Genomic DNA, 21556 nt, shown 5'->3' on the forward strand with positions numbered 1-21556 from the left:
GATAAACGCACACCAGTTTAACCTTGTTCGTTGTTTTCGTTTGATTTATTTGATTTGACGGCCATAAATAAAAATGGGTGTGTGAGGAACTAAAAATTGTGTGGAAATCACTTCTTTATAAATACAAGTTGATATTTGAGAAAGAGAAATTGAACTCATGACCTCGGGTGCAGGAAAGGATGTCGCCCTAATTCCCTAGTCCCATTAATGTGAATAAAAGGTTGACAATTTGGAAGGTTATGCATGATTTAAGAGACCGTATGCCTCTCCATGTTAAATAAATGGTTTTCCTGATTTACTGCTTATAATTAAACTTCTAACTGGTGTTGTAATTGAAGTTCTGGGCCTTCTGGCTAATGAAATGTGCTTCTCTGAAAAGCATTCTGACCACACTTTGGAACTTGCTTGCTTTCTGTATAAGCCAAAAGAAAGAAAAGAAGTGAGCAGATTATGGCGTTTTTGCCTAGTTTATGGGGAAAGAACAACAGCATAATAAATTCCAAAACCAGAGCCAAAACAACAACAGAAAACAAAGCTATACTCAACTCAACTAAAACATGACCAACAAACAAATTAAGCTTCACTGGTTTTGTGGAATAAAAGATACGCATATGTTTACAAAATCAAGAGGTCAGTGTAAGGATGTGAAGAACTCTTTCACATCGGAAAGTTGGGAAAAGTGACCTTGCAAGGGCTTTATAAGGTGTCGGGTCACTTCCTCCGTTGCCAATTAATTTTTAAAACGGAACGTCAACTTTCTTTATAATATCAAAACAATTAATAATTTGCTCACGTGAAGTTTGGCAAAAAAAACACCCAACAACCTTCCATTGAAAATAAGCCCAATGAGCCCATATTTTCAGAAACCACATAAAAATAATTGATCTCTATCCATAACTGGTTTTGCTTCTTCGAAGAAACAAAAGACCCTTTTCTTGTTTGGTAGGAAAATTTTAGCTGGCTTCAATAAGGAATAAATTCACCATGTTATTTTTTTAGCATACATTATTCTAATTTCAGACGCCATTTCCACAGCATAGTGCTAAAAGGACTTCAGAATTTGGCACAAGACAAGTGACAAGTGATATCATCTTGTGGTCATCACTATAACAGCCAGAAGCATCAAATCTCAAGGATGTGAAATGTTTTGATCAAATTTTTTAGTATGCATCACTGTATATATAATACATACTAAGATCTTCACTGTTGGATTCTTTGTTGTTTCTTATCCACAAATCAAATCATTCATTCATCAGGTACATGTCATAGTAGAGGTTTTGTGTATTGAGTACTTTGTTTTCCAATAGTTGAAATTACCACTTGCATTCACATAAAAGAATTTCGTAGAATTCTGATATTTGGTTGTTTAGGGATTGCCCATTTTTTCTAAAGATGCCAAATTTTTTAGGAAATGTTCAATTCCAAACCGAACCCAGCTTGTAAATCGTATCATTAATTTTGTACCAAGGTCTTTACAGTTCTTCTGGCATACATGTAACATGAAATTATCAAAATTAGAAGAAAAAAGCAAATTTGTCCTTGTAAGTTTGTTGTCACATAAATTATACTTCAAGCATTCAAATTCCTCTTTTATGTGGTAGGAATGTGACAGGGTATGTGGCATTTATGGTATTAGGTATAAGCATTGAAAACCTCAGCTTCTTTCACCATCATTTCCAACTTCAAATGTAACATCATTGTTGTAGCATCACTTTGGTCCCTCTCACACTCTTCACAATTTATCATTCAATATATAATTATTTTTAAATCTTACAAGAGCAATACATATACCCTTTCTATCCCCTTCAAAATATATTTGTATGTTGGTTTTGTTGAATTTATTCAATTCGATGACCAAAATTAAAAAGAAGTGTGTAGAAGAAGAAAAAAGTGGTGTTTGTCTTAGGTACTCCAGCTTACCTAATAGTCTAACATTTAAACAATCTTCACTGTTTGATTTCTTATAGTCAAATTTTTATCGTTCACTTTTCAGACTACTTAAGAGCAACTCCAGCCCATGCTAAATGGACTGGCACCAAGTGAAGAAAATGGACTGGCACCACATTTTTCTGCTCCAGCCCGCACATTTGACTGGCACCCAGCCCGTGCCAGTCTGTTGCCCAGCCCAAAATGGACAGACCCAAAAGCCGGCCTGTTTTGCTGGCGCGTGCAACACACGCGGCTGCCCAGGCGAGTAGCCGACAAGAAGACAGGCGCTGGGGCCCGCGTGCAGACCCACTTGCGGTCGCCCGGGTGAAGGCAACGTGGCCTCGTCAGAGCCGTTGGATTTCCAACGGCTAGTTTTTTAGGCCGTTGGATTTCCAACGGTAAAAAAAATTTAAATTTAAATTTTAAATTGGACCGTCTGATCACAGATCAACGGTCCACGTTTATTTCACCAAAAATTAAAAAAAAAAAAAAAAAAGGCCCAACAGTCAGAAATTTGACCGTTGGCCACGTGGCGTAATGAGTGCTGTTGGATTTGATTATTTTTCAAATCCAACGGTCCCGATTAATTACAACATTAAAATTTATTAAAAAATAATAAAAAAATGTCAAAAATTTTTAAAAAAATACAGAAAAATTTTAAAAAATACATTTTTTATTTCTATAAATACCTAACCCTCATCTTCCACCTTACACCACATTTCAATATTTTCTACACTTTCTACACTTTCTACATTTGAATATTTTGTACACTTTGAGAGAAAAAAATGACTTCGTGGAAGCTCAGTGAAGATGTTACGTTGTGTGAATGTTGGGTTCGCACTACTCATGACCCGATTACGGGTAATGAGATGGATAAGCGAGAAATGTGGAGTAAAATTACGAAATCGTTCAACGATGTACATGGAAAAGATGTACATGGAAAAGATGCCAGATCTAGTCAAGGTCTTCAAGGTCGTTGGAAAAAACTCAACGCATCCTTTACTTGTTGGAAAAACGCCCTCTCTCATGCTTCTGGTAATTTGCGTAGTGGGACAAGTTTAGCGGATGAGGGTAACAATATTTTTATTTATTTATATGCATTCCACCCACATCAATATTTTAATTTATTTAATTTCTTATGTAATTTTTATGTAATATGCATTCCAAATACTTATGTAATTTTTATGCATTCCACAATTCTTATTTAATTTCTTATGTAATTTTTATGTAATATGCATTCCAAATACTTATGTAATTTATATGTAATTTTTATATAATTTTTATGCATTCCACAATTCTTATGTAATTTTTATGTAATTTTTATAGACACTACAAGCACAAGCATTCTACAATGCAAAGAACCATAACAAATCATTCAACAAATGGGAATGTTGGCAAATTGTCAAAGATTGCCCTAGATACAAAATTGTGGCAACCGGTCCAGAAGTTGTCATGCACGGTATGGGTCTACACAGTTCGCCAGAAGCAGACACAGCCGAACAAGAAGCCAACACATTTGAAGACACGGAAGGGATGCCTGAACAAGTGCCAGAGACCCAACCGACTCGTCAGTCCCTCAGGCCTCAAGGTAAAAAGGCATCAAAGAAAAAAGGTAGTTCTTCCAAAAATGACTACACTAAATATATGGAGGAACTTACTCGTCAAGGTGAAATGAACATGGCATGGGAAAAGGCTAGAGATGAGGAAAAAGCTGCTGCTGTGGCAGCAATTATTGCAGCTACTGAGGCTCGTGATGCGGCGGCTGAGAGACAAAGAGAAATAGTTAATCGAGAGAACGAGATGATTAGAGAAGCACTTCATCGAGAGAATGAGATGCTTAGAGAAGAAAGGATGGCTCAAACAGATCGTGACACTATGAACAAGTCTCTAGTAGGACTGTCTCCGAATTCAAAATATTTTTGGACATCAGAAAAAAGAGATGTCGTGCGAAGGAGGCGTGCAAGAGATGCCGAAACAAGTCAAGGGGGTTCCAGCTACAGAAATCCTAGCAACCAAGATCCTAGCACCACATATCCTAACTCCACAGACTTTATTTAATTTCTTATGTAATTTCTTATGTAATTTCTTATTTATTTTTAGAACTTTATTTAATTTCTTATGTAATTTCTTATTTATTTTTAGAACTTTATTTAATTTCTTATGTAATTTCTTATTTATTTTTAGAACTTTATTTAATTTGTTATGTAATTTCTTATTTATTTTTAGAACTTTATTTAATTTCTTATGTAATTTCTTATTTATTTTTAGAACTTTATTTAATTTGTTATGTAATTTCTTATTTACTTTTAGAACTTTATTTAATTTAAAATTAAAATTACATAACCTCACCATTTAAACTTAAAAAAAAACCATTTAAACTTAAAATTACATAACCTCACCATTTAAACTTAAAAAAAAAAAAAGCAAACACACTAAATAAGATTACTTAAAAAAACAATACACTTTATTCTTCAACCACAAGCCTTATTTTAATTATCTTCGCCTTCGTGCAAGCTCCACTGATGCTCAATCAAGTCATTCTGGCGGGATATGTGCCAGTATGGCTCTTGCAATGAAGTGTATCGTTGAACGATCAATTCATTGTAACGTCCATCCCGTTCCAACGGCTCGTGTTGCACGGGATCTTCGGTCCGGTCATGAGCATAGTAGATTTGTGTTCTTGAGTTGTTCATCGGATCCGGCTCGTATTCATCGACGGCATCATAATCATACTCGTCTTCAACAATCATGTTGTGGAGAATAATACACGTCATCATGATGGATCGAAGAGCCTCGACATCAAACATTCTAGCTGCAGCCCTGACAATGGCCCAACGAGCTTGCAAGATACCAAAACAACGCTCGACATCCTTCCTACACCCTTCTTGACACTTTGCGAAGTGTTTCTCTTTTTCACTCTGCGGGTGTGGCACTGTTTTGACAAATGTTGACCACCTTGGGTAAATACCATCTGCAAGGTAGTATGGTCCCTCGTATTTAGTACCATTAACCCAATATGTGCATCTCGGCCCACGCCCTTGTAGCAGTTCGTCAAACACTGGAGATTGGGCAAGGACATTTAGGTCATTCTGAGCTCCTGGAACACCAAAAAAAGCATGCCAAATCCATGTATCAAAAGAAGCCACCGCTTCCAGAATGATGCTTTTGGCTCCTTTTCTGTCGCCATAAGCTCCTTGCCACGCACTTGGACAGTTTTTCCATGTCCAGTGCATGCAGTCGATGCTTCCAATCATGCCAGGGAAGCCTCGCATCTCAGCCTTCCTAAGAAGCCTTTGCATGTCCCTTGGCGTGGGTTGCCGAAGGTACTCATTGGTGTAGAGGGCTTCAATTGCAGAGCAAAACCGCATCAGGGACTCCAGAACTGTTGTTTTTCCCATCATTGCGATCTCATCCACTTGATCTGCGGATGCTCCATATGCAAGCATTCGCAAGGCAGCCGTAATTTTTTGCTCAGGAAGAAGACCTAGAACATGAAAAGCATCCTCTTTTTGCACAAAATATGGATCATGGTTGCAAACATCACTCATGATTTTAGCGAACAAACTTCGTTGCATTCTAAAACGACGTCTAAAAACATGATCAGGGTAAACGCTGTTGGGAATAAAATAATCTTCCAAGAGATCTTTACCTCGTCTTTCCCTTCTTCTATCGATGTTTGCCGCACGTCCGGGTATGGCTATCTGACCCATAGCTTGCATGATACGGCGGGAATGTGAGGCCCTCCGCCTTCTATGGTGATCATCGTCATCCTCCTCCATTGCGAAGGCCTCATCTCCACCTCCACCTTGGTCAAGATTGACCAATTCTTCCTGTTGTGCCAACAACCTTTTCTGCTGCTCTTGCAACTGTTTATACGCTCTCCTTGAAGAAGACATTGTAAGAACTCAAGATTTGAAAATGATAAAGAAGAATTCTAAGCTAAAAAAATGGATTGAGTTTAGTGTGAGGATGGATGTAGGGATGTAGGGTTTATATGGACAAAAAAAAAGAAGATGAGGTTCTGGACAATGCCACGTGGCACTACGTGATTGGTTGAAAATCTTAGCGGAAATCTATTCAAAAAATAGTACGTTCGGATAATGACACGTGGCGTGACGAGATTGGTTAAAAATCTTATCGAAATCTTGCCTAAATTATTGTAAACAGGAAGTGACACGTGGGTTGTCGGGATTGGTTGAAAATCTTAGCGGAAATCTATTAAAAAAATAGTACGTTCGGATAATGACACGTGGCGTGACGAGATTGGTTAAAAATCATATCCGAAATTAAAACTATTTTTTTTATTATTTTATAAAAAAATTATTTAATATTTTAAATGGACTGGGCGCCAGCGCATTTTGTAGGGGTGGAGATTGTTTGTGCCAGCGCATTTTTAGACTAGGTGCCAGCACATTTTTTTTTGGGGTGGAGATGCTTTGGCCTATTACTGTTCATTGAGTCTGTTACTGTTCAATTAAGTGGATAAATGGGCTGGGTGCTGGCGCAAAGTGGATAGGGGTGGAGTTGCTCTAATAATTTTGAAGTACTGAAGAAAAATTAAAAAAAAATAGTGTCTAGTTATCGTTTGCTTTTTACAATGCATGATGCATTATGGATTGTACACCATATTGCGTTGGTTCTATCTCTCGGCCTCTCTCTCTCTCTCTCTCTCTCTCTCTCTCTCTCTCTCTCTCTCTCTCTCTCTCTCTCTCTCCCCTCCAATAGAAAGTAAAAGGTGATCCTATATAACAATGCATCCTATTCAGCTTGTGCCAACTTTTGCTTTTGCCCACAACTTGCACCTAAAATGACATGGGAGATGTTGTGCATAAAATCTCTGTGGAAATGATGCTTGCCATTTTGTGATAGTGATACACACTTTAAACAAGTAGTGAATTTTGTTGCGATTACTCATGCGCGACCGCAAAAACATACTACATTTTCTAGGAAATTAAGAGCTTGAAGAATCTCTTACGACTTCAAGTTGGTCGAAACTTAGGGTTCATTCTTTTGTGTGTGCAAAGAGGTGTACAAAGAACACCATTCTTTGGCTCCTTATAAGTATATTGTAATTATGTTATTCTTATTATTATCAATCACAATCTCTTAAAAAAAAAGTCACAATCTCCACATGTCCATACTATGAGGATGTGAGGAAACATCCTTCATCGAAGTTTACAAAATCTTACAAGTCCTTATAAGAAGTTGGACAACTCCAAATGATTTTATAGTAATTAAAACATCGATTTTCTATAGTATTAGAGTATGTTGGCTCATGTGTGAATTTCAACAGCCATATGTATTCAATGTCATCCTATTTTTGTTGTTCACATGTTGTATATGTGATGGGGAGTGAGAGAATGTGAAGAGATGTTCCATATCAGAATTTTATATAACAAACCTTGCATGTCCTTGATCAAACAAAGTTCAACCGTATATCCAAGGGGATACGTTATACATATGTATGTGATTTTTTAGAAGAACTTCAATATATAGTGGACATATATATATATATATATATATATATATATATATATAGTTAGCTTGAAACAATATGCACCAAAAAAAACTTATATAAAATCAAAGCCATCCCATAAAGCTATCTCATGTTTGGTTGTGTTAGACTCCATGTACAAATATTGGAATACAAAATTCAAGAAAAATAGCACGCAAATGTAGTTGGGAGGAAATTAGTTACGTTCGGTCTTAGTGTTAGAGCTCAGAATTTATGAGCTTTCATACGTGCATAACAATTATAGCCTTGTACTACACATGTATCATGGCAATATATTAGTTGAGATATGGTTTAATATGAAATCATATCTAACTAGATTAGGGTTAGAATTAGGATGGTGGCTATTAATGCTATGAGGAAACATCACTTGTATGTTTGGTAGCTTATGTAATACTTACCGATCAGGTCCATTCTCCAATTAAAGTAGTAACTGCTATATATAGCTAGGGCTAACTACTTCAGATCCTTCTTTATACATGCCATGATATCCTACAAAATCCTGCACCATAGAGATTGATCGATCCATATAGTCTTGCATTGCCGGCCATGTCAAATGCGTATATTATTTGCACATATGTGATTGTATGTAATACAAGACTACATGAGAAATATCAAGTGCGTACATTTCAGCATGATAAGTTGAAGCAGTAAGAGCAATTCCACCTGTTTTAAGAGGGTAAGGGTAAGGTAAGGGCAATGAAATTGTCCTTACTAATCACTTTAAACACTAATTGCCTTTGTGTAAGTTCACTCGTTTGGGAAGAGAGAGGGTAAGGACAAATGCGATTACTATTCACATATATATTTTATATTTTTATTTCTTTATGTTTTCTTGGCTTTATCCTTCACATTTCATTAATTATTTCTCGAATAAAGTCTAATTTTAATAAATTATTTCAAATACAAGAAAAAAAAATCATAACATTACAACAAACATAATTAATTTTAACCTAGGGGATAAAATCAGTACGGCTCCATCCGTCTTCCCTTAGGGTGTATTGAACTTCCTCATCTTCCGCGGTAAACCTTCTTCTCATGATGCGATTATTTTGACTTCTCCAAAAACGTTTTGAATTAGGAGACTCATCCTCGAGGCGTCGGGACATGATCTCCCGATTCTTCTCCTCTTGCCTTTCTTGCCTAGTTAACTCCCTTTCTCTCGCTTTTCATCTCTATCTGTGTCTTGCTCATATATTAACCTGTCTTGTTCCATATTCATTGCATATTGGCAAGCCAATTCGTCAACAAATTTTGAATTATCATTATTCAAAGAACTCCCTATTACAGTTTTTTTCTTAGCAACCTTCTTAACAATAGGCCTCAAGGTTTCTTCAATTTGTGCGACTGATTCAATTAGGGTCTCCAATGGCTACTCTTCAGTAGTTGATTCGTGCAGTGGAGTCTTATGCAACTGAACTTGTGGACCAATATGTAGAACTTTGTACTTCAGAGTATGCTTCACAATGTTCCAACTTTCGTGTCTTGTGAATGATTTCTTGTTATCAAGATTGAACCACATTTGAGCTTGCACTAGTTGCTGAAAAAAATTGTGAAACATCATAAAGATTTACATAACAAAAGTAAAACAAATAACATATTAATTACATTTTTAATTTATTAATAATAAAATATTATTACCACATTGGCTAAATTGTTGCCACTTTGATAAATTCCTTCTGCTTTTGCAAGGTGTCACATCCCGGCCCGAGCCCTTACCACAACCCAGGCTCGACTTCACCATAGCACGATATTGTCCACCATGGGTCCCGACCACCCCCTCACGGTTTTGTTTCTGGAAACTCACATGAGAACTTCCCAGTGGGTCACCCATCTTGGGATTGCTCTCGCGCGAACTCGCTTAACTTCAAAGTTCCGAAGGAACCCTAAGCCAATGAACCCCCAAAAGGCCTTGCGCTAGGTAGAGATGGGAATATACATATAAGGCTTACAGGATCCACTTCCCTGGGCGATGTGGGATGTTACACAAGGGCTTCTTGCCAAGCTTTCAAATATTTATGTAGATGTTCATACCTACTTGACAATTTGTGCGAATCTTATTCCACATGTGTCGCATCCTCATCTCATTTCATGGGATTGTGTCATGAATAACAAGCATCCAAGCCTGAAGCAAAGCAACATCTCCTCAATTGACCAATTTGACTTCTCGTAATTCTTTTTTTTTTTTTCAATTTTTGTAACGAAAGGATTTGGAATGTAGAAAACAAATATAGGAGATGGTAGTAAAAATAAAGGGTTGTGATTTTCACACACCCTTAACTACTTTTCCCACACCCTCCCTATTTTTTAATACTTAATTGGTATCCTACTATTTAATCTTCCATATATACCCTTCCTACTTTTTTTATGGTAATTAATGAAGGATTAAATAGGGAGGGGTATATATGGAAGATTAAATAGCAGGATACCAATCAAGTATTAAAAAATATGAAGAGGTGTGGGAAAAGTAGTTAAGGGTGTGCGAAAATCGCAAGCCAAAATAAATATTGAGTTGTGGTGTAGAGAATGAAAAATATTATTGGATATTTACAGAAAAAAAAAGGATTTTTTTTTATTTTCTTTTTTAGATTATTTTTACTGTCAGAGTAATCTTGGTCGTTGATTTTCAAAATTAATACCATTGGATGCCCAGAATCTCGCCACGTGGTACCTTTAGTTAATTAATCTCATGGAGCCATAGTTCTTCACAAACAACACTAGTGCACCAAAAGGGGAAGATTCTGGGTTGTATACATGAATTGAGTCTTCAATTCCTTCAACTCGGCTGGCACCATTCTATATGTTGTGTGAGAAATAGTTGTGCCCGAAGTGGCTTAATAGCAAAATTAAGCTTAAAGGGCAACCCACGAAACTCCTGCACTAAAGGAATGTCCTCAGGACTCACCTCACTCACACTTGTATCAATGATGTGGCTGTGTATATATGTTGTACTTCTTTTGTAGCAATTATATATCCAACTGAAACAACTGAATAACACACGGTGGAAGGACTTCATGCTCTTGACAAATCATAACCTCCGGACTCCTGAAAAACAACTCCCTTGTAAGCGTTATGTATCTCATTTCTAATACTGATGTTAATTTCAACAACATTAAACATAACCAATATGACTAACACTTTCACTCACATCATGAACAAGTAATTTCTCTAATTTATTTAGGGTGGCCATGCATTGTTACATATGCATGTATAAAACATCTCTTAGACTGCCTACATTTCGTGGCATTGAAACCATATTGATGTAAATGAAGGTAACAATGAATCGAAGGGACTGCACCATACTTACTATAAATGAACTAAAAAATAGGGGATTGTCATGAACACTTCACAGAACATCACATGGGAGACTTCTTCAGTCACGTCACTACCCTTGTAAGTAACTATATGTTCTAATAATGCAGGGAGGAGAGAGAGAAGAGAGAGAGAGAGAGAGAGAGAGAGAGAGAGAGAGAGAGAGAGAGAGATGAAAAACTTTAAACAGAAGTAGTACTCTTGGGGAGGTCAGAAAACAAATCTAGAATAAAAGGCCAACTCAAAAATCAAAGAAGCAAATAACATGGGAGGTCCTCTTATTTTGTTTTCTCTTCAAAAAGACCATGACCTCCATCTCCTTTTTTTTCTTTACAAGAAATAAAGCTCTTGAGTGCAACTTGTAGCATAAAAGGGTTCCATTAAAAAAAAAAAAAAAAAAAAAACTCCATTCATAAAAACAAGCTCACTCTCCAAAAGGAGAAGTTTTTCATTATAGCAGAAACACGAGTCGTACACCACGTGTTATTATATAAGTGATGGAAAGTTTAATTTTTAAAGTTATTAATTTTTTAACACACATATCCCACTATTTGTATAGTGACACCTCATGTTTTTATATAGGTGGTAGAAAATTTTAATACTTAAGTTATTAATTTTTTAACACACGTATCTCATTATTTGTATAATAACACGTGGTGTACCACCTCGTGTTCCGATCACATCGAAAAATCTCTCCCAAAAGACCCTTTTATCACCAAACACACTTACACCTTCCCTTTCCCCATACATGAAGAAATGGAGGGTTGATGGAGCATGAAAGCGATATACATCAAACCCTCTTTAGTTTTCTCCATCCCTCTTAATTTATATTTCTGCTACTACCTATCCTCCATTACCATATAATCCAACCTAGCTAGGGAGAGTGATACACATATATAGCAAGTATATTTCTAGACCATCATCCTTACAAAGCAAATAATGAAGGATATATGTCGGTGATGGTTGAGACGTCTATTTTTCCCGTCCTTAAATACTGATCTCTTAAAGCAAAAACCCAGTTTCCATTTCTGCAATTCCTCCTTCCCGTTGCCAATTGCAAACCCAATAGAAAAACTCAAAGTCAAGGAGTAATTATCTTCTTTTTGTTTATACATGCCTAATCTTTTATTCCTACTTTGCTTCGTTTTCCTTATACAAGTTGGTTTAGTGGTCTTCGAGGAAAAAAAAAAAAAAAAAATTAAAGCTCGCACGTAACTCATGATGTTAATCTATGTCTATTGATTTATTACAAATATGGTTGTCAAAATTGATCTTGATCATGCCTTTTAATTAGAGGGTGTGGTTTTTGGTTTTTTCTTTGCAGCTAGCTAACAGAAAAAACCACAATTCATCAATTTGGAGGGGTTTTTGCCATTTTCCATCCTTGCAACAATGGAGTTCCCAAATCAAGCACCCGAGAGCTCCTCCCAGAAAAAATTGGGAAGAGGCAAAATTGAGATTAAGCGGATCGAAAACACTACAAATCGACAAGTTACCTTCTGCAAACGCCGCAACGGATTGCTTAAGAAAGCCTATGAATTGTCTGTTCTTTGTGATGCTGAAGTTGCTCTTATCGTGTTCTCCAACCGTGGCCGCCTCTATGAGTATGCTAACAACAGGTTTGCATATTAATTTCTAATTTTCTTAATTTAACTATTTTGTTCTAGCACTTTAGCCTCTCTCTCTCTCTCTCTCTCTCGATCTCTAAGAGTTCTTCTGATTTGATCTTCAAGTAGTCTTAATTCAATTAATCACTGTATTCGTTTATATATATATATATATATATATATATATATATATATGATCTTAACTTTTCAGCTGGAAGCTAATTTTAATTATTTAGTTACACATAAAATTCTAATACTAACTTGTTTTTGTTTTTCAATCTCTTTGTTGTTTAACAAATGTTAAGACTGGTTTAGGAGCAGTTGAGATTAATTATTTTGTTCTTTTTGGTTTTGGGTGTGGCTAGCTAGGGTGAAACTTGAGTAATTAAAGTGGCCCCAAAAGGGATCACATATATTTATTTTCTTCTGTTTTCCTTTATAAGCTTTGAGGCATATTTCAGCTTATCAACCAGAAAACTTTGATCTTTGGGGTAATATATATATTTTTTATTTTCTTTATATATTGTGCTTATCTTTCTATAGCTTAGCTCTTTGTGTGGCTGGATGCAGATCTGTAGGATCACAGATAAAAGTAGAGGAATTTGTGTATTAGTGATCCTAGCAGTTTTTGTATGATAACAATCTTAGGGTTACAAAGTGTTGCAGGTCTGTTAGATCAGCTTCCATTGTTGTTAAACTCCTCTCTCTCTCTATCTCTCTCTCTATCTCTCTCTCCCCACGTGTCATCAAACAGTAGTCCATAAAAATTATGTCAGCAGGTCACAAAGCTGTCCAACTCTCATTAGCCAGTTCCCTTCATCTCATGACGCTTCCTAAGTAAACATGTCAACTAAGATGAGAAGTAAAATGAATATATATTATGTATATAAGTTAAAACCTAAATAAAAAAACTCCAATCAGATTGCCAGAACTACGTAATTTCACCACCTTTTTATAGTTATGGGTTTCTATACATTAATTTTTGTTCTATTTATTTGCCGCTTTCTGGAACATAAAGGAGGAGGCTAGGGGTGTTGTTAGCTAGGGTTTCAAACGTCAAATTACATATCAACGAAGCATACTTCAATCAGTCAGCTGCAAGTCTGAGACATAGGTTCAAAAGCCTAATGGATGTCTAAATTTTTATCTTATTTTCAACAGAAATCACACAAGAAATATGATTTTGTTAATTAAGGCTAAAAAACTCAAATGGGAATTTTTAAATCTTGTTACAGATCTGTCATTATTCCTAGATCCTCTCCGGATCCCCTCACTGAGGATCCGAGGGGTCAATTAATAACAACTGTTCATCAAAGATCGTGCAACCACAATTTTTTTCATTTTTTTATATTTTTCACGCAAACAAGATTGCTTTACTTTTGAAAATATAAAAAGCATTCAATTGTGGCCACATGATCTTTGATGAACGGTCGATATTAATTGATCCCCCGAATTCGCAGTGAGAAGATCTGAAGAGGATCTAATTCCATTCCCAAACACCAAAGTATTTATATTAACCCAGAGGGAGATTGTTTTCATCATTGTGGTGGGTCCGGGAAGCTAGAACAATACATCTTGTGTTTAGTGTTTTAAAACCCAAATTCGAGTGGGTGTTTATTTTATCACTTTACCTTCACTTTGGAGAAATTCTAAGATCTAGAGACTGGACCAGGTCACCTCTACGGACCAAGACACGAAAAACCTTCCCTTAACCTACCTCCTGATTGGTCATGCTAACTCGGGCTCACTTTTAGCCCCATCCCCCCTCTCACCATCCCCGATTCGGCTCCTGAACCTACCTCCTGATTGGTCATGCTAACTTTGGCTCGCTTTTAGCCCCATCCCCCTCTCACCATCCCCAATTTGGCTCCCACATAGAAGAATCTCTCCTTACTTGGGGTACTCTGATATTTCCTGGCCTATCCTTAACTCTGAGGTTTTTTATCATATTTCGTTTCTTGATTAAAAATATAATAATTAAGATTTAACTGTTAAAATATTCCCAAAAACAAAATAGATTTCGCCTATTTAGTACATATATATCAGGAATTGGTATAGGGAAGCAGGTGCCTAGGGTTTCTTGTGTGAGCGAGTGAGCTGTATTGTTGTTTCTTTGAGTTTACAGCTTAGGAATCTTTGGTCACGTCAGACATGATGTTTCTGTTCGTCCAGTCCGGACAAAGAAGCTGCTATCACATACTGATTCCTTTCATTTCCATCTTCTCTTTTTACTTTTTATCATTTTTTGATGTTATATTCACACATCTTAAATTACTTTCCTCATACTTTTTTAATTTCTTAATATTTTTCTATCCACTGTTAGTAGTGTGTATAAAATAATAAAAATTTAAAAAAATTTGGAAGAAATAATTTGGAGTGTGTGAATATAATCTCTCTTTTCCAATATCTTCCCTTCATTTTGTTTCTTTTTATCTTTGAGTTTCTGTGGTGAAAAAAGATGAAAAATAATTTTCCTTGTTCTCATTATGCATTATTATTAATCTATCTTTGGAGGAGTCATTAGTCATAAAATCCTTCATCTTTCTGGAAACAATATCCTCAAGAAGCACAAAAAGAGACTTTAACTTAAACCTCAAATTTTATGAGTGTGTATAGATATACATATACACACATTGCAAAAACCCAGAAGAGGGAGAATCATGTTTAATTAGTATCGTGCTTCCCTTTTACTGAACCATATATAGATATACATAGATTTGTTTATTATTTACTTGCATATGCTCCAAGAAGAGTTGTGTGTGACCAGTGGCGGATCTAGGATTTTAAGATCGGAGTGTCCCAAGATAAAAGTTCAAAATATATATATTAGACTAGTTTGGTTCCATAGCACTATTTTTTATTGAATTTGGTTCATTGAATAATCAAAATTAATCAACCACATTAAGTGGCCAAGTGGTAAGGGCGCGGATTTCAACTCTTAAAATACAAAAAATAGGGCGGTCCCGGGTTGGAGGCTCCAAGCTAGTAAGTCTGCTTGACTGTGGCCAGAAGAAAGCCGAAATGCCTCTATGAGTCTTCTAGGCCCTAGAAGGGGTGGATAACCATGGCTTACCACTAGTTGTCCCGCTTTAAAATAATAATAATAATAATCAAGATTAATCTCAAAGGTAATAAAACCAACAAATTCTCCTCAGCAACATAACTCATCAATTAATGACTTTACAAAGATGAAATTTGTTAACGTAAAATATATATTGCAATTGGGAGTTGAGGCTAGAGTCTAGGATTAAAAAACTTAAATGAATTTGGAAGAAATAAAATTAGGCAGCTAGAGGTGGTGGAACGGCAAATGGTGCTAGGGGATAGGGTAACTTGAGTTTAAAGTTGGGAGGTTGCAACGATTTGGAGGATTAAAACAAAAATTAGAAACCTCTTTTTCTTCTTTATAAGCACTGTTGCATCCACATCTATGGAGGCAACTAACCTCTCCGCTGCACCTGTCCAAATTGTTGGAGGGTCCCGAAGGTCGATCACAAGTGTTTCTTCGGACTTCTGGAGGGTCTTAGGACCTCCCGGGTCCTTATATGGATCCGTCCATGTGTGTGACTGTGACTTTGTGAAGAGAGAGAGAGAGAGAGAGAGAGAGAAGCAAAGATGAGATAACTGAGGAATGGAGAAGACAAGTCAGTGAAGAAAATATGCTAAGAATGGCTGCAAAAACGGACATCTTTGTCTCAGAGTATTCAGAGACATAAAAGGAAATAAAGTCTTTTTCAGATCTGTGAGTAAAATCACTTGTTTAATACCCTAGTCTTGGTAAAATTTAAAGGGTCTTTTGGTGTGTTTTGGGGTCATCGAGGTGGGAATAGGATTGTTCCTTAGGGTTATTGCTCATTGTATAATGGGTTACTGACACGTGGAGTAGATTTAGAGATTGTGAGAAGGAGCCAATCATATATGGGATCTTCTGCCAGCATGGCAGAGGCAACCAATCACTGCATGGCTCGATGAAATTAAGGTAACAACTCTCCAAGAGTATATTGAATGCTTTTGTTTGGTTCTTTTGTTTTCTTTTCTTTTGGGCAATTTTTGGTTCTGCTCCATGTTGCAGAACATCAACTAGGGACTACACATTAACAGTGGTGAGCCAGATCTGGCCATATAGCCTAGCCCTTTTAAGTATTAATCTGTTTTGTATATTTAGTATTATTGGGTATTTATATGTAGAGTCATTTTGGTTCTGGTTCCTAATCTGCCTAATTGTTAAGATGAAACCTTATTTATTTAAATATTTTGATTGAGGTCTTTAGCATTATGCATTTAATGTTCCACAAATTATGAAATTTAAACAAATAGAATATATATATATATATATGTATATATATATATATATATATTCTATGGATAAATGTTTGTTTATGTGGTAATTATATAGGGTATATCATCTTGTACGAAGCAAAGAAGATTACTTGAAAGCAAGCAAGATTTTAAAAGGCACTAGTTTGGCGGCGAGCAGGAGCCTAACGTCTAGGCGTATTTTTAATTTTAACTAAATTTATTATATAACATATAAATAATGTCTACTTATACCTAAAAAAACATATAAGTGTATAGGAATACATAAATTGCAAAATAGAATGACATATAAATTACAAAGTATTGGAACACATGGAAAACATACAGAACAAGCATATAATGAGTGTTCATCCAAGTATTTATCAAGTCTCTTACAATTTATTGAAAAAACAGAATGAAAAATAAAGATCATCTATTTTATGTCTAAGTGAGAGTTGCGGCTTAGGCGGTCTATGCGGGTACGTAGGCGAGTCTAGACAAGCGCCTTAGCATGTCTAGGCATCCTTTCATATTATTAGACACCTAGAGATTAATCGTGGCTTGACCAACTGCCTAACGCCTAGGCGGCTCTAAATGGGGATTTTTAAGTCACTGCTTGGAAGTGAAATTAGATTCCAACTTTAAACGTCATTTTTTATTAATCAAAAGTATTGTTTTCTTGTAAGTTTTAATCAGTGTAATTCTTCTTTTAGTTTCACAAACTATTTAAGTAGTCCAATATAATATAGTTTCAATTCATGCGTCCCAGGTTCGAAAATCTTCTCACATAAATTGTTGTAATAGTTCCGAATCCTCCTTTCTCCTTAATAATAATAATAATATTTTTTTAAGTGGTCAATTATAGTACAATTTAACATAAATCAAACATAAACGATAACTCTAATCAATTTATGCATACCAATGTAATATGCACTGAATTCACTAATTAGTGCAAAAACTAAAAAGTGAAGTGGAACACTCATATCACAGTAACCATACTAATTTATCAATTATGTCTTCGAGTTTCCTCACATCTCTCGCAAGCTGGAGCTATAAAACTGGAACACTCACTCTTATCTTTTTTCTTTTTTTTTTTAAAAAATTTTATTTTTAATCAAAGAAAATAAACTCATAGTTATAGCCCGTGTCCAAGATTGGATATTTGGATTGGGTTGAAGCACTAATTAGATTTAATGTACACTGAATGGGAAAATAGATATATATCAACTTTTAAATTTTTTTTTTATGACTAATTCCTCGTTTACTTTCAACTATAACAAAATTTGGGTGTTAGCATCCATTATTTCTTTCTTACAACAACATTGAATCTATGAGTTGTCTATTCCAATCCAACCCTTGACACCAAACGATGCCTATTAATATTCATAAAGTGGCTGTCTCTTACTACAATATCAGTTAAACATGTTTGTCTAAGGAACTAGTGAAAAGTCTTATTCAATTAAGTATATCCCTTTTTTTATCAAATAAAATGTAGACTCATGATATTCCAAACGTACTTGTTGGTACCCTAGGCATAGATATGGCACACCATTAGATTAAGGTTAAGAATAAGGAGCATCGGTAGCCACCATCCCAACTCCAATCCTAACCCAAATTTATTGGTGGTGTATAGCTAGGCCTAGGCCATCATCAAGTAAATTGTTGGTGGTTTTATTTTTGTGCATATGTATCTCAGTGTCTGTGTGTGTATTTCTGGAGGTTCTCTACATTATTTCTGTGAATTCTTAATTTTGGAGACGTTCTTTTACTAATTAACTTCCATAACTGTTGTTCTGAGTTGGGTCCATGAGCAATCAGGAAAGGATCATGCTAGCTAGGGTATCAATAACGTTCATGATTCCTTCACATACGATATCAGTTTGTTATGTCGAGGGTTAGGTTTCTATGTAAAGTATTGAAATCGCAATTTTCATGTGATCTAACACCTAAAAGTATACATTAAGGATGATAGCTAGGAGTTTTACCTTACATGTACAAGAATCAAGAAGTCGGATTTGATGAGATCACACGGAGGTTGTTCTTCCCCACACGACCAAATTAAGTCACCAAAAACCCCAAAGATGTGATGATGGTTCACTTGGAAGTTGGAACTTTAATTTTTCTCAAGGGGAGAGAAACAGAGAAAATATGCAAAGGGTTGTGTTCGTTCTCTGCAACTATGCATGAACAATAATTGCATAAAAGAGAGTGAGATAATAGAAGAAAGAAATAGTGTTCTGATCTCTCAATGTGTGATGCAGCTTTCTTTGACTTATGATGTGTTATGGTTGGCCTCTAGGCGCCTAGCTTATCCCTTTTAGTGCACCATTTCTTATATTGGTACAATTTCTTATTAAAATACCTACGAAATAGGGCATTTCATTCCAAATTATTTAACTGTTTGAAGAACCACACAAAAAATTGGAAGCTTAACCCTAGTTCTTTTTCTCTTAGCAGTGTTAGAGCAACAATCGACAGGTACAAAAAAGCATGCGCTGATCCTACGAACGGTGGATCTGTTTCAGAAGCCAACACTCAGGTAAACTCCTTTTAGACGATGAATAGAATGGGTTATATGTTCCAAAGAATTTATGTTTCTATAGCAGGTTTTGAAGCAGAAGTTCTTATGTACATTGAAAGCCTTAGGAGTTTTTCATCTTTTTGTAACCACATAAACCCAATATTAGGCAAGACATGTCTAGCATTAGTCTTAAATAATAGTTAATTTCTCTATAGATTAATCTTCCTTTTCTCCTAGCTAGAAGATGACTGACAATATGTCACTAAAACTGGCTATTTATATCCAATTTTGGTCACCTAATCCACATTGGCTAGCTAATTATAACCTGAGCCCTAGAGAAGCAATTGCAATGCTCCTGATTCAATTTTAAGCTTCCTCTTTTCCGGACATTCGTTTCGTCTGCCGTTTATTCATTTAAATTGTATGTATTGAAACAGTTCAAATTGTTTTATGAGTTTGTCTAATGCTGTCACCACATACATGGCCTCAGTTTTATCAGCAGGAAGCATCCAAACTGCGAAGACAGATCCGAGAAATTCAGAATTCAAACAGGTAATTAAGTAGAAATAATTTCATTAGATAATTAACTACATTGTCTAATATCTGTCCTTCTACATATTCTGCAATGAACGATATGCTCTCTCTCCAGGCATATACTGGGTGAAGCTCTTAGCACCTTGAACACCAAGGAACTGAAGAACCTAGAAGGAAGATTGGAGAAAGGAATCAGCAGAATAAGATCCAAGAAGGTACTCCATTTCCCTATTTTGATTGCAAATTGTTGAACTCTTTCACTTTTAATTAATCCCCACTACAAACCTCAACTGACGTGTACTCGGATAAACCGCAGAATGAAATGCTGTTTTCTGAAATCGAGTTCATGCAAAAAAGGGTAACCTTATCTTCTACTATACTTCTAAATTACATACCTTTGGTGCCAAATTTCATTATTCATGTTACTTATAGAATAATTTTACTTCTGAAAAGCAATATTACGTGCACATTGTTTGTGCAGGAGGCCGAGCTGCAACACCACAACAATTTTCTGAGAGCAAAGGTGAATCTCTCTTTCTCCCTTCAACTGCATAAGCCAATACCGAAAAGGTTAACTGAATTGCTAATACGAATGATAAAATTTATGTTGCATGGTACAGATAGCTGAAAACGAGAGAGAACAACAGCAGCAAACACATATGATGCCGGGAACTTCCTACGATCAGTCGATGCCTTCGCATTCGTATGACAGGAACTTCCTCCCAGCTGTGATCTTGGAGTCCAATAATAACCATTACCCTCACCAAGTCCAGACAGCTCTCCAACTTGTGTAAGATTTTTTTACCATTACTAATTTACTAGTAATACAATTGACATTTTACTTTTTAAGTCACACGCATATATACGGACGAGATAACCAGTTACTGTTTACTTTTGATCTTTGGATGCAGTTGAAATGCTGGACTGTCGTCTGATGTTCTTCTATCGATATTATCTGATCTGTTTTCTTAAATCTATGAGATAATTGGTTGTAGGTTTTATGTATATGGAGAACCAGTTTGCTGTTCATGTTATCCATAATATCAGAATTTTCTGTATTAACTAGCTACTCTTTCAACTATGATGACAAGTAAATTTGATTTCTCAACCTAATTAAAGTTTCCATCTCTATCATCTTGTTGCTCATGCGCATACATCTGCATCCCTTCTTAGTTTCTACAAATTACAGTTTGAAAATGCATAAATGAATTGAAGTATACACACAGAATAATGTATGCACACGTGTTAGACTGTCTTTGATAGGTAAGTAAAAATGACTAATTCCGACAAAATAAGTGAAGAATTTTCGTTTCATAAATTAAAACAGAGTGAATAAGAAAATGTGCGCACATATGTTAAACTATAATATATGTTTTCGTTGCGAAAATGGATATATGAAGTTTGCCCTAGGATCCTAAAAAGTGCAGGGCTAGGGTGATATAGCCAGGTTTTTGACTTTATAGAATAAAAAATGGACCATTGGGGGGAGAGTAGTTGAAATATCTTGATCACTTTGACGTGAGCAGCTCATCCATTCGAGTCCGAGTGTGCCCAATACAAGCCCAACAGCATAATGTTGTGCATAACTTATTCACTTATTTGCAATAATATCCATCAGAGCAGAAGTACCACTCTCTCGACCATATCCTTTATTGGTAAATGTCATTTTCTCTGCACATATAGGACGTATGCATTCGGGACCAAAAACATAAAAGATCATTTTGACCAAAAAAAATAAAAAAGACTCAAGAAGATAATTTGTAGATATGAAAATGTTAATGTGGATACATTTTATATGCATATGGTATAATCATTAGTTAACACACTTCAAATAAAAATACTTCA

At 35.7% G+C, this 21556-nt stretch overlaps 1 protein-coding gene across 3 annotated transcripts; it reads left to right on the forward strand.

Annotated features, from left to right (window-relative positions):
• Positions 1-11510: 11510 nt before the first annotated feature.
• On the forward strand, positions 11511-20824 carry LOC103966268 (agamous-like MADS-box protein MADS1). 3 transcript variants are annotated; one of them, XM_048592116.1, is made up of 9 exons: positions 11514-11841; positions 12078-12372; positions 19111-19195; positions 19668-19729; positions 19827-19926; positions 20028-20069; positions 20193-20234; positions 20332-20501; positions 20623-20824. In XM_048592116.1, exons 2-9 carry the CDS (start codon positions 12146-12148, stop codon positions 20624-20626), a joined length of 732 nt encoding a protein of 243 aa, XP_048448073.1. In that variant the 5' UTR covers positions 11514-11841; positions 12078-12145; the 3' UTR covers positions 20627-20824. The 3 variants fall into 3 exon arrangements, with proteins under 3 accessions (XP_048448074.1, XP_048448073.1, XP_048448075.1); XM_048592118.1 differs by having other exon boundaries at positions 11516-11841; positions 19114-19195; XM_048592117.1 differs by lacking the exon at positions 20623-20824 and having other exon boundaries at positions 11511-11841; positions 20332-20505.
• The last annotated feature ends 732 nt before the right edge of the window (positions 20825-21556 follow it).

The sequence above is a fragment of a genome, unplaced genomic scaffold, assembly GCF_019419815.1.
Source record: "Pyrus x bretschneideri cultivar Hongxiangsu unplaced genomic scaffold, Pyrus_bretschneideri_v1 Contig37, whole genome shotgun sequence".
Classification (NCBI taxonomy): Eukaryota; Viridiplantae; Streptophyta; class Magnoliopsida; order Rosales; family Rosaceae; genus Pyrus; species Pyrus x bretschneideri.